Source organism: Trachypithecus francoisi, unplaced genomic scaffold (assembly GCF_009764315.1).
Source record: "Trachypithecus francoisi isolate TF-2019V2 unplaced genomic scaffold, Tfra_2.0 Lachesis_group11, whole genome shotgun sequence".
Lineage (NCBI taxonomy): Eukaryota > Metazoa > Chordata > Mammalia > Primates > Cercopithecidae > Trachypithecus > Trachypithecus francoisi.
Window position 1 is genome coordinate 72285641 of NW_022681456.1, and position 14641 is coordinate 72300281.

The window sequence follows — 14641 nt, forward strand, 5'->3', positions numbered from 1 at the left end:
GTTTAGGAGGGAGAGGCCAGGATTAGCAGGGATAAGAAAACAGGGGTCTGTTCTAATTGCTCAATAACACAAATATTTTCAAAATTGGAAAATATATTTTTCTACTGATTACATGATTAGTCTTTTTTGTTGCTATTAGTTTTAACTATTCCAACCTCTCAAATTTATGTAGAAAGTGCTTTACTTTACTTTTAACTTATACAACCAAAACCCCTCTATTGTCAGAGCCTAAATTACTATTAATTTGCATATGATTTATTATTTATTGTTACTCATACTTTTCTGTCAACTACTGAATTATTATTCAAATATTTGAAATTCAAATAGTATGTTTTGATATCGCTGGAGTACTTTGGAAAAGAGAGTATAAATAAATTTTTTTTTTTTTTTTGAGACAGAGCATCACTCTTGTCACCCAGGCTGGAGTACAACGGCGTGATCTTAGCTCACTGCAACCTTCGCCTCCCAGGTTCAAGCGATTCTTCTGCCCCAGCCTCCAGAGTAGCTGGGATTACAGGCAACCGCCACCACATCCAGCTAATTTTTTTTTATTTTTAGTAGAAATGGAGTTTCACCATGTTGGTCAGACTGGTCTCGAACTCTTGACCTCAGGTGATCCACATGCCTTGGCCTCCCAGAGTGTTGGGATTACAGGCATGAGCCACCACACCTGGCCAATAACACTTTTAAACATCTATCTATATCTATAAAATGTCATAAGTTACAACTGAAAAATGTCATGAATCTCATTCTGTCTGTTAATGAGGATTACATAATTAATAATGATTAGAGAGCAACAAAGTTGACTTGAAAAATGAATGCCACCCAGGGGTGACTAGATCTATATGTTGGTTAAATGGCTTGGTTCCATTTATCACCCTTAAAGTGTGTATGGTTCAAATTCCTGCCTCAGCAAATTACAAATTACTCTAGGCATGGATGATCAGGCAAGGCTGTGAATGGTTAAGATCACAAATATTTTATCTTTGATTTCTAATTGATTATTACTACCTAATATTGTTTCTACAATTATTTTACACTTTTATGCTTAAATGACTATCTCTTGATTTCTGTGTACTTTCTTCCTTGCTTTTAATGAACTTTTTTCTTAGGTTTGTGCAGAACGCTCTCCAAATATTTACAAGAAATGCTTACTGTCCTTTTTTTTTAATTTCCTGTAAAAACTGCTTATTTTAGTCCCATTTAAAGGTGTGTCTCTTTGTAATTAAAAAATGATGTACTAAGATTATATAATCTTCTAAGAGAGATACAAACCTATCCCCATTGTGAGCTTTTTTGGAGGTAAAGGACCTTATTACCTTGTTGTCCCTTTATGCTTGTTGTAATGTCCCCTTTCTCCCAGGTTTGCTTTCTGTAATAATCTGTTAAACAGTGGAGTGCCTGACATGTGTTTGTTCCTTAGGCAAACGTGTAAAACTCTTCAAGTTCGAATGGAGAAGTAGAAAGAGAAGGTTTCTGCTGTGCCTGATGACAATTTTTGATTTCTCCACACTCAAAAAAGTTTTGGCTCCATGTTGGAGCACTAGTTGTGGTGAATCCTAGTGTTGGTCGGATTCTAAGGAAGGGACAGAAGTTTCATTGAGAAGTAAAGATTCAAAACAACTCCAGAAATGAGCTCCCGTCTTGGTTTACTGCTCACAAAGCAGCAGGTGTGTACACGATGCTAACAGGATTAACTATGACCTACTCTTTCTTGTGGTTACCATTAGCATGTAAGTGCCCCTGATTTCAGAGGGAGACAATGAACTTGGTAAAGCTTTAAGGAGTCAGAGGGCAAAGACTGCCTCAGTGGTCAGTAAAGAAAGGCATTGGATTATTGTTATTAAAAAGTAGAGAGAGGCATCATTCTTTAAACTGATGTGAAGCTCATACACTGAACAAATAATTGGCCACAAAGAGCCTTTATGTATGTCACCTACAATGGCTCTGCAGTATTGTTTTCCCCAAAATAGGAAATGGATACTACAAAAATCTGGGTGTATTCTTGGACTTCTGTTAGTGTTCAAAGCACTATTATTTGGAAATAAGCATGAAAAGTACTGAGCCATCAGACTTTCACTTTATCTCCATAAACCAATTAAGGCTGCATTCTTACATAATGGTCCATTCTTTATATATTTAAATTGCCCCATAATTGAATATTATTTCATACCTGCATCTAAGCATTACAAATAATTAGACTGAAGCATTTATATTTTGGTAAACTTTGGAAATTCAAGATTACTGAACTATGATGGTTGTTATCAGAAAAGTCCAAAAAGAATTACATCTAGGAAACCGAAAAAAAGAAAAAATAAAGCAAAAGCACCCAACATGGTAAACATCACCATCTATGTTGCCCTAACCTTCAGAAAATTGATTTTAGTTGGAAATTTATGGAAAGGGATTTTTTAACACATATAGAATGATTGTCTCTTAATTTTATGGAAGAGGATAGGGATGGAGAGGAGAGAATGCTCCATCTCCATGTGGTGCTTCTGGCATATTCTCAAAAACTGCTGATACTACTTTTGTCTTTCCACAAGTTACGTCAAGTCCTTTTAAGTGACAGCAGCATATTCTTCATTCAGACAGATGTGTAACCGTCCGAAGGGTTCTTCCTGCCTGCTGCACAAACAAAATCAATTCATAGAGACCATGGCATTGCAATAAAGAATTTAATTAATGAGAGGCCAGCCACGTCACACAGGAGATGAAATTATTACTCAAATCAAACTCCCTGATTATCTAGGGGCTAGGGTTTTTCAAAGATAGTTTGGGGGAAGGGGTGGGAGTGGCTAGGAAATGGTTGCTTGCTGCTGTTGGTTGGGGATGCAGTCATACAGGTGTGGGAAATGGTACTCCTCCAGGCTGAATTGCTTCTGGGTGGGGCCACAGGAGCAGTTGCTGGGTCCATTGGTGTCAGGCATGCAAAAACCCTGAAAAGATATCTCAAAAGATCCCTATTAGGTTCTACAACAGTGATGTTATCTGTGGGAGTAATTGGAGAATTTGTATCCATTATGACCTCCAGAACAATGGCTGGCAATTGTTTATGTCTATGCCTTAGCAGAATTCAGGCTCCTCTATCTTCCTAGCCTGGTGATTTTCCTTAGCTTTACAAAGGTGATTGAGTTTTGGTGAAAGCCTATTATTACTTAAACTATAAACTGAATGTCTTCCAAAGTTAGCTTGGCTTAAACCCAGAAATAATTAAGATCAGGTTGGATACCAAAGGCAAGATAGGGTTTAGCTAGATTAGATCCCCCCAACTGCCATAATTTTCTCCCTGATACAGTTTTTGCAAAGGTGGTTTCAGTATCTCAAGGAAAGGTTGTCCCTAAGAGCCATTTGTATTTGTAACACAAACCAACAAAGCAGTGAAGAGAAAATGCTCTCTAGGCTACTAAAAGGAATTTCTTCCAAGTTTCAGCTCTTCTTCACCCCTAACTCCAACTATCTTAAACTCATTTTTTAAAGTACAATTTTTAAAGCTTCTGTAGTGAGACTGGAATTCTTGAGGAGAATGATTCTTGACCAGATTGAAACTTATCAAGTAAAGCTTTCTGGCAGAAAGTGGATAAAAACTATCAATTCAAATTACTCTTTTACAAATGAGAGGCTAGTCTAAAAAAATGAACTTAATATCAAATTTAGCAGGTAAAGTACCTTTGAATTGAATTCAGAATCTCAACTGTCTGTAAAAATGTATGAACTATGCTGGCATATAGAATTAATATCTTAAAAAGTCTGCTCAGATTTCCTTGAGGCATTTAAAATAATTGTTTTTCTGACTTAAGGATTTTTTGGGTGTCTTCAAGAGATTTCTCCTTGTTCCGTATGTTGTTGACTTTCACCATTATCTTAATTTTGTGTGTGTGATTCTGCACCTGAAACAAACACAGTGTGTGTGTGTGTTGGGGTACCAAGGGAAGGGGAAGCAAAGTCTTGTCTTAACAAATGTTTTTTAAAGTTTCAAAGGAATTTATTAGCTACTTAAAAATCAGGAAATGCTTTGTTTTGCTAGCATTGAATGTCATCCAGAGAGAAATGGCTGATCTGCTTCTGAGTGAATGAATGCGCATAAATGGCAATGCAAGCAGTCATCTACTTCCGTGAGTCACGTAGAAGAGTTCATGGCAGGCACACTATGCAGCTTTCAAAGTTCCAGGAAACAGCGCAGGTCCATCTGTTCAAAAGATTCATTTCCAGTCGAGATCTTCATTTACACAGCATAGGAAGTTGAAAGCCATTGACAGATGTTGTGTATGTGGTAGGAGCTCACTAGTTCTGCATTCTAATATAATGATTAGGCCTTTTAGAAAATGAAGTCTTCAAAGTGGTTATACCACTGAAGAATTTAGGTGATCAGAACAACGTTTTATCCCATTTAGAAGTAGTGTTTCTTAAGAAAGGTCATAGCAGTTGGAGGCAAGAAGTGAGTTAGAACCTCACTGACTCCAACCAATATGCTTGGTAGATAAAAACTCGAGTTTCAGAGACTTTTAAAAGTGACTTATCCAAAGTTCTGCAAGTAGCATGTAGTAACACTGGTATAAAACCTTGGTCTCCTGACTAGCAGAATAAGGCTGTCCCCTTCAGGCATATCTGGTATTCTATTTCTTTCCAGAAGTCTAGAAAGATTATATGTCAAGTCTGAAAAATCTTTTCTTTTTTTGCTTCCTACACTGATACTCACACTGATTTATACCTAAATATAATCAGTTAGCTACAGAAATGCTGTTGTTTCAGATTACTCTTTCCACTCACCCAAAGCTGTTAAATTTTTCAAGAATTTATAAAATAGATAACTGAGAATAGTTCAAGGTCCTTTAGTGGAAATGTTGATCTTAGCTGAAGTATTAAACATATCTCAAAGTGTTAAAATAAATGTTCAGGCCAATCTAGTGAAAGCAGTTCTTTAGAGGTAAAACTAAGCTGTGGTATGAAAATACAATGGTTTTCAGGTTTCTAGGAGCCACTTCCATCATGAAAGTAAAATATAGGCTTAATTTTCACATAAATGAGTAGATTTATAAAAGTGATTCATGTATCACTGTCTTATAGTGCCTTACCTTACCTGAAAGCTGTCTGGTCAGCTTGCTCATGCGTGAATATCCCAGACCAATAGGTGTCTTTCATTTCGTAATACCTCATTGCATGAAGTACTTTAAGATATGACAAGTACATTCACATATAGTTACAACCAATGTAATGGCAGCTTTTCTCAAGCTTAAATGAGAAAGCCTGCTACTGCAGAGTAATGATGTTTTAATTGCACATTTAGTACACAAAAAGTGAAGCAAGAGCTTATTTCATGTACTTGTGAGAGCTACATTAAAAAAATACATTTGCGGTGAAGCAGCGATTATATTCCAAGAAAGGAAGAGTTCATTCAAATCAGCACTTAGGATGATGAAGGTATTCTATTCTCCCTTTTACCTTTATCTAATAAGTTAAATTTATTGTAAAGTTAGTTTGAAATCGTGAAAATGTGCCTATTTGTGATGTTATTAAGCAGCCATCTGAAAAGGATTGACCATGCACTGCATTTAATCCTTCTGCCTCCTCTTAGAAGTATTACCACATTTCCTTGTCTTTCAGTTGTTTAACTAAAGAGTGCTCATCAGTCCAAAAATAAATGTTTATGTAATAACATGGATATTTTAGTGAAATTTTAACTCTTTTTAAAATGAAATTGACTGCAACGTTCATAATGCATTTTCACTTCTACTGTTCATAATGCATTTTCAGTTCTATTATATAAATATTGTTTAATAGTTCCTCATGACAAGATTTTAATGAACATATTGGAGAAGACAATTTTTTAAATTAAGCTAATATCATATAAGATTTATATTGATGCTGTGGAGGTTTGGCAGTGATTTCACAAATACATTGTAGACTGGCAAATGGAACAACTGAGATTTTTAAATATCTGGGATATGGGGTAGAACTCAAAGAAAAATAATATCAGAGGAGCCATCAATAAAGAATAGGGAAATTTGCAAGTCTGCATTTTCTTTTGGCATAGTAATATCCCATTTATTTTTTAAGCATAGATAAAATGCAGTGCCAACTTCCTAAATATGTATCCTTTATGCAAAGTCTAATGGCACCTGGTTTATTAGAAAGACAAAGAGTTAGAAAAAAATGGAATTATGTTATCAGAGAAGACTAGTAACACATGTGCAGAAACAATCAGAGGCAAAACCTGGGAATTTAATACATTTGGATGGCTAAAAATTTACACATATCTGAATAATAATAGTTCATACTTCTTTAGCACTCTTTAGGTTCCTCGAACTGTTCTAAGCAGGTAACCTATTAACTCGTTTACTTCTCAGCTCATACAGTCCTATGATGCAGATGCTAATAGTATTTCTGTTTTACCTGGTAAGTCATTAGCAGAACTGAGCATTGAAAACAGGTAGCCTACCTTCAGGGAACATCAAAGTGGTGCTTCATTTTTTTCTTAATTTTTATTTTTACAGTTTTTTTTTTTGTTATTGTTGTTGTTGTTGTTGTTTTTTCCCCAAACAAACTATGTCATCCAGGCTGAAGTGCATCAGCGAGATCAGAGCTCACTACAGGCATGACCTCCTGGGCTCGGGCAATCCTCCCTGTAGCCTCCTGAGTAGCTGGGACTAGAGGTGTGCACCATCATGACTAGCTAATTTTTATTTATTTATTTATTTATTTATTTTTGTAGAGTCTGGGGGGTCTTGCCATGTTACCCAGCCTAGTCTCAAAATCCTGGCCTCAAGCAATCCAACTGCCTCAGCCTTTTAAAGCAGTGGGATTGGCCGGCCTGGTGGCTCATGCCTGTAATCCCAGCACTTCGGGAGGCCGAGGGGGGCGGATCACGAGGTCAGGAGATTGAGACCATCCTGGTTAAGACGGTGAAACCCTGTCTCTACTAAAAAAAAAAATACAAAAAAAATAAGCTGGGCGTGGTGATGGGTGCCTATAGTCCCTAGCTACTTGGGAGGCTGAGGCAGGAGAATGGCATGAACCCAGGAGGCGGAGCTTGCAGTGAGCCGAGATCGCGCCCCTGCACTCCAGCCTGGGCGACAGAGCGAGACTCTGTCTGGAAGGAAGGAAGGAAGGAAGGAAGGAAGGGAGGGAGGGAGGGAGGGAGGGAAAGAAAGCACTGCGATTACAGGCCGGAAGGAAGGAAGGAAGGAAGGAAGGAAGGAAGGGACGGAGGGAGGGAGGGAGGGAGGAAGGGAAAGAAAGCACTGCGATTACAGGCCTGATCCACCACGCCTGGCCAGTGCTTCATTTTTAATATGTTACTTTTATTATTAACATAACAAGATCAAGAAAAGAAATAATTGCAAGATGAATCACGGTAAGCAACAGAAAATTAAGTCAATATTTTTAGAGAAACAAGAAGTAATACCTCCCTCCAATAGGTATCTTATGTATCACCTTTTGTATCTTGTTTGAGAATTTCTACTTCTACCATCTACTAGTATTGAAAAGGCATTTACTGGGACAAGCACTTTGTCTGGATTATCTGATTTAATCAAAGTAGCATATTACACATAGGGAGGCCAAGGGTCAGTGAGTTTAAATAATGTATTCAACCCCATAGTGTTAGAAAGTGATAAGGCAAGGATTTGAACCTGGGCAGTCTGCCGAACAAAGTCTGAGCTATTTGTTATTATGCCTCTCACCATAATATATTATCTCCTGCGGATAACCTAGTCAGCAGGACTTGAACAGGGGGAAGAAGGAATTTTAGACTTCAATATAATGATTGTAAGAATTTTAAGAATTTTGTAAAAGGACAGAATAGATTCTTGAATTTCCTTCCAACTTTGTAATTTACTTTAACTTGAAGATTGGCAGAGGAAATTTCACAATACTCAAACAATAAAATGGAAACAGTATAAATAATTGAGTTCACTTAATTTCAAATTTCACTTAAATCATATATGTTATTAATCAGGTTTTATTTTCTCAATTTAAATTGTTGAATAGACTTAAAGACATGATTTTAGCATGAGTTATTTAGAAATCTAATCAGGGCCCTATAATTGTTTTGTTGATCTGTGATAAGTGGGTGCCCTGAATCTTAAATAATTACTACTTTGTGCTTAATGTTACCAGATTAGCATCTTCATCCTGGTTGACTGCTACTAGGGTAGCTTCCTGCTTGTGACAGAAAAGCTATTATTATAATTTCTGCATTTTATATGTGTTCAGCAGCCCAGTAGTTTCACTTACCAAACTGGCTGGTATGCGGCGCACACAAATAAGATTTGCGTAAAAAAGAACAGCTGTGTAAAATATTGCCTTTGGAAAGGCAAATTTACTGAGATAGTGATTATAGCGCATGAAGCTCAAGGCATAACCATAACAATCGTAGGGCCATTTCTCTCCCTCATGCAGTATTTTATATCTATTGCCCTCAGAACAAGAAGATAGTGTGTAATCATGGTAGCAAATGCTATTTCCCATCCTGTAAAACTGATTTTATTGCAACCTCCTGCTTTTAGTTACTGAAAACTTGCCAAAAATCTTCCTTAGAAGGTAAAACTTAGTGCTTGGCCTCTTCCAAAAAATACGGTTTGAATGAAAGAATGTTATTTAAGTTCTAAAAATATGGCAATGCTTAATTTGGTATATTAACGATTACTTTTACTTTATAAAATGTTGGATTGTATAAATATTGCTTAAGCAAATCTTGCATATCAAGATGTTCCAGTTTACAGTCTATAAAAGGTAAAATGACATTTAAAATATGTTTCCCCCACTAGCATGCCAGAATTTAAACTCGGGTCACTCAGATTTATTTAAAATAAGCATATAAATTATAAAAGGTTGATGTTTTTGTTTAATTTTAGGTAATAATTTTATTTGCAAATAGTATTTGGACCTTGCATAGTAAGCTTTTTTACTTGGTGATAATGTACCTATATTTAGAATCATTTTCCTATATGTTTCTAAACCTTTGGTTTTCCCATCTTGTTTAGTGAAAACCTTGAGATTGTCAGGGAGGGTGCTCGTAGATATTTATACATGTTCATCTTTATTTTATGTTGAAAAGGATGAGTCATTAGTTAGGCTTTAATTCCTTCAATGTAGTTCTCTAAACTTGCATGAATGTCTGTTAGTGTTGTTTAAAGAAAAACGTTAGCCGAATTAAATTGAGCAAAGAACAATTTGTGAATCAGGCAGTCTCCCAAGAGTAGGCTCAGAGACTCCGGCACAGACACGTGGTAGAAGATTCATAGACAGAAAAAGGAAAGTAACATACAGAAAACAGAAGTGAGGTATAGAAACAGCCAGATTGGTTACAGCTCAGCATCTGCCTTATTTGAACACAGTTTGAACAGTTTGGCTACCTTTGATTGGCCAAAACTCGGTGATTGGCGTAAGAGTAGCCTACAGTGTGTTCATACCTCTATTTAGGTTACAGTTTATGATGTACAGAGATAGCTTTAGGTCAAACTTAAAATATGTAAGGAAGAAACTTTAGGCTAAACTTTAACAGTGTGATTTTTTCATTCTACTTTCAGTGGCTCTTTTGTTAAAGATTCATACGTTCAAAAGCAAAAAAAAAAAAAAAAAAAAAAAAAAAATCCCTCCTAAAATCTAGACCTTTTATTTTTATAGTTGTTCAGTGTTGACAAAACTAGGTGTTGAATAACATTATAATACTTGATCTTCATGGCAGTACTGCCATTCTGGCCTAAATACAGAGCTCTTGATGCCGAACCACCATGTGTCCTCTTATCAAAATCAAATAATAATAAAAAGAATCAAGTATTAGATTGTACATTTTCATCTAATATTAGAAATGATTTATATCCTATTATTCATCTCATAATATATGCTAGGATATTTTTAAAATTAGTAATCCAGGAATATTGTGTAAAAGTTAGGTGTGAGAATAGGTTCTTTAATTATGCTGTAATCCATGTGTATTTAGACAATTACTTCTTTTAGTCATGTTTAAATTTTGTTTCTCTAGCAATTATGTTAGCTGATAGAAAGATATCATCATAAAAATGTATGTTTATGATGTTTTTGAGGATATGGGTAACCTCCTTATTTATATGTGTTTATATGTTTATGTGTGTGTATATATATATTTTTTTTTTCTCTACAGAAATGGAGAAAGATTTGTTTTAGTTTCATAAACCTTTTGTACTATACTTTTAATTTAGATGTTTATTTTCAAAATTATATAAGAATAAAGTTTTAATATATAAATAGTTGAGAGGATTATTTCTCTACTTTATATAAACCAGTAGAGTCAAATATTTAGCTTGAAATGAAGATATAGGAATGCATCTATTACACTCACTAATAGATTACTTAGAACCTGAGCTTGAAGTGGATCAAGAGGACATGTCTCTTTGCTATCATAGAGTCATGGCACCATGTTCATCCAGTTCATTTCCGCCATGTTCTCTATGTGGCTGCACGGAGCCGCAGCAGAGGCTAAACCATTTATTCTCTCTCAATTTCCTCTCTCCGTCTTTTACACACACACACACACACACACACACACACACACACACACATATATCTTCCTCTCTCTTTTCTTGTCTTTTCAGCATTAGTTTTGAAAATATGGTCCACGTTCATACTCAATTTGGAAGTTCTTCACAGAAATTGTATATGATGACTCCTGAATGGCAGGCAGATTGATAATTGATAATTGATAATGAGATCACTGCTACGCCTAAGATATCTCCTGCTCCCAGAGTCTCAGAGATTCAGTAGGCTCTTCATGTGTTTCCAACCCTCCATCCTCGGTTCAACTTCTTCCATGGTTGGGGAGTAAGATACTTCAGATACATAGGCAAAGAACTCCTTCCTTGGGAGTGCTAGCAGATCACTGAGACAGAAATAAGATGACTGTCTCCATACATGAAAACACATTTCTGCCTTTTGTGGCATCTCCCTTTGGTAATATAATTTGAGACCAACCATAGCAAAGTCTAGAACTAGCTTATTATTTTGTTTAATATATTCATTTTTTTATAATTGATCAGAAAGCAATGAAACCAAAGACTTTTGTAATGTTTTTCAAAGGACAAGTAACAATGTCACTTAACAGAATAAAATCAAAGTTTCAACAATAATATTTAAAATCGCTTTTCATTTTAGCCATTCCTAGAAAAGAACTGTTAGGTAATTCTCTAAATACCCTGCCAGATATTAGAGTAGAATTAGAAATTTATTGACACAGAAGAAATCTCTCGATTTCTTCTGTGTCAATAATCTCTTTTCCTCTCCCCTCTTTCTCCCTCTATCCTCTCCTTCTCTCTCAAAATCTTTTTTCCTCTCCCCTCCTTCTCCCTCCCTCCTCTCCCTCTCTCCTTCTCCCTCTCTCTGTGTGTTTTCCTCTGTATTTATGCATATATAGATATGTATGTATATATGTATCAGGTATTCTATCTGTTTATTATTCTTTTTTCCTGTATACAAATGGTCTTTGGACTTTGGTAGGTGTGAAGTTAGTATGAATGTTTCTGAGTGATTCTTAAAATAGCATTAATAGTATGTTCTTACCAATTTTATGAAAAATTTGGGGCACCTTTAACATTTGGTACAACATTTTTCTATTCCTTATTGTTTCTCTCCCCACATATTTTTGTCCCCCATAAACAGATTTTTTTCAAAATATAATTGACTCAAATAAGCCCTCAATTTTTAAACTGTTTCAGAAATGAACTCTATGGAGTCAATCCCCAAGGGCTTTTTGAGAATACCATGTGGCTATTTTGTTGGGAACAAAGGTCTTTCTTCACTGAGGCCTAGTATGATGTGTTTATGATATTTAGTCTATGGCCACCAAGCCTATGCAAAAAAACAAGAATTCCAGAATCACTCTCTGGGTCTGAGAGGGATATTGTTGTCACCAGTTGGGATAATTCTAGCCACAGTTGTATTCATTTGGATAATTGTGCAAGTGACTCTAAAAATATTGTGAGATGATAATGAGAAAAAAAGTATATTTTTATATGGTGGAAATACCTGCATCTGGTAGTCCTTTAAAATGAAGCAATGTATTTGAATAGCAAACACCAGCATTTTGAGTTACCAATTGATTTTTAATTGTGTTTAGTTTTAAGATTATCGGTATGTTATGAAATGTTGACTATATTTTCTTCTTCCTTTGTAGGTAACTCATTAACCCAGGAGAAATCAAGTGATCCTCAAGGCTGATGACATTGAACATACGCATAGAAAATTAACTCCTGAGGTGATCTTGAAGATTTTTATACCACTTGAAAGAGGCGCTCAAGAGTCTATTTCCAAGGGATTTCATGGCCTCTTCTTGAAATCAAGACTTTTTAAAAGTCAGACATGAACTTCTATGTCATGAAGATTTCAGCAGATTTGAACTGTGTTCCACTTGTAAATTGTTAAAAGAATTTGAAGTCGCTGTCTGCGGAGCTGGTGAAGAGTTGTTTTTTTCAGGGTGATGTCAGAGACAGTCACCTTTTGAGGAATTGGCTCCAGATGTGACTGCTTTTCTTGTTTCTGCAAGCTGTATCCCAAGTGCACTGTCCTTCTGTCCTGGATGTGTTCATTTGCTAGTGGGACTACACATGGCTTTAATGACATTTCCTTTGAGAACTTTTCCTCTGGCATGGTGTAGACTGAGACAATTTTATTTATATCCTAATCTTGGAGCTCAGAAAGCCTACATGTTTTAACATCTTAAAGTTGCTGTTGTTAAAGGAATGGAAATATGTATCCATTGGTAATAACATTGGCAAGTAATAGTTATCTGAATAAATCAATCATATAAGAATGTATAGACAAGCTGACATATTTCCCTAAGGCTAACAACACCCTCCTGAAGCTCTTTGTCAAATATGTAGTACTTAGAACTGGATTACCATTTTCATTATATAATACTTTGTACCTCTAGAGCACGCTCCCTTTTTTTTTTTTTTTAAGTGAACTTTTCTTTAATTTTTTATGTTTACTTATTCCCTTCACAGAAATCAGCAGTGAGCAGTCAAGTTACTGGGTAGCCTTCAGTTTCAACAAAATTGACAGGGATGCATGTGAGTTTCTGATTGCTTAGCTTGAATATTATTCACTTAGATTTCTTCTAGTATTTTTTTAAAAAACTGTCCTATCTCATTTTAAAAGACTTTCTTTTGCTTGATCCCAATGACTGTTTGAATGCTTATATATTTGTTCAATCTGTTGATAGAAGAAATTGTTCATTTTCCTCAGTCTCAAATTTATAAATATTTGCTTACAGTTTTCCTATTCAAACAATTTGTTAGGCCAATATTTTGTGACATTTTTGTAGCCATTTTAACATTTGTGGTTTTGGTTCTACAGGAAAGTCATAAATATTTAAAGGCCTTAAACATGTATGTACTTTTTTTTTCCTAAGTTATAGAATGTATAATTTTATACTACATTTGTTTTATTTCATTTGTGATATGAAGGGAGAAAAGAAAGAAAATTGTGTAGCCATTCTATAACAATATTGTGTAAACCTATAGTTTGAAGGAATGCAAAGAGAGGGATTCCTGTGTTTTACTCATTTTAGACTACTCAGAAGATGCTTCATAAATTGTCCTGTTAGAATTTCCATCATGGAAGGTGGTATGGAAGAAGGTATGGAAATATCTTGTATTCTAAAAACTCACTGGTATGGTCAGTTAGACATACGTTGGTTTCCAGGATGGAGGCCCATATATCCTGGGGAACTTTGGGCTATTAGTTTGTGACAATATTCAAAGACCAATACACTACTCCGACACTTTCCTGGCAAGAGCAACTAAAAATGTAAAATTGGTTAAAAATAAAATCTGAAAAGTATACATCTCACATTGAACTAAAATCCACTGTCTCATAAGTTCATGGAATGAAATGACTTTCTGCCTCCATTTTAATCATGCATAAAATGAATTAGATGGCTTTGAGTGGATTTTCACAATGGCTCAAGACTATATAAAATTATATTAAAAAAAAGGTTGTCCTGGAATTTCTGCATCAATTAGAATATCATTAATTTCTTTGTAACCAAGTGAAAAGCTATACTTTTTGAAAATTATGAATTTGTCCTAGGTTTGTTTGAGATTTGAGATTATAGATCATGCTTCTCATTTTTAAACTATGTTCTTTAAATCAACACTGGAAACTCTGTATTATATACAAGTGTAATACATGCATATAATAGAAAAAAATACGTGGAATTTCAATTATACTAACTAGATTATCCCCAGTAATGTTGTGACTATTCAGAAAAGGTGAATAAAATTGGGATATAAAATGAACTGTCTTTCATAAATTACATTTATAGATCTGTTTTCTGTGTTTTATTTTAAAAGCATTTCAGTTATTATCCAGGGAAAACTCTGAATTCCTGGGGAAGATGACATAAATTCTTCAATCTTTTTTTTTTAATAAAGGTCCATGGCAAATCTTGCCATTTACACAAGGTTCCAATATATGAATGCTTCTTTGCTAGGATACAGTTGAAATAGATATGCTTAACACTTGTGCTACTTGCCCATTTTGGCTGTGAGTACAACTGGCATAATTTGCTAGCAATATGTAAAATGTATTTTATGAAAATTGTTAAAGATAATCACCTATTTATCTTTCAAAATATGTATTAAGATATTCAAATCACAAATATGAC

The 14641-nt window shown here is 35.1% G+C and overlaps 1 protein-coding gene across 2 annotated transcripts in view; it reads left to right on the forward strand.

The window, feature by feature from the left end:
- TAFA2 (TAFA chemokine like family member 2) overlaps window positions 1-14287 on the forward strand; it is a 518317-nt gene extending 504030 nt beyond the window's left edge. The window contains exon 5 of one of the 2 annotated variants that reach the window (XM_033221437.1): window positions 12149-14287. In XM_033221437.1, coding sequence (XP_033077328.1) covers window positions 12149-12160 — 12 coding nt within the window. In that variant the 3' untranslated portion in view covers window positions 12161-14287. Of the gene's footprint in view, window positions 1-1423; window positions 1592-12148 lie in introns of those variants that run through there. The other variant, XM_033221438.1, reaches the window with a different exon arrangement.
- The last annotated feature ends 354 nt before the right edge of the window (window positions 14288-14641 follow it).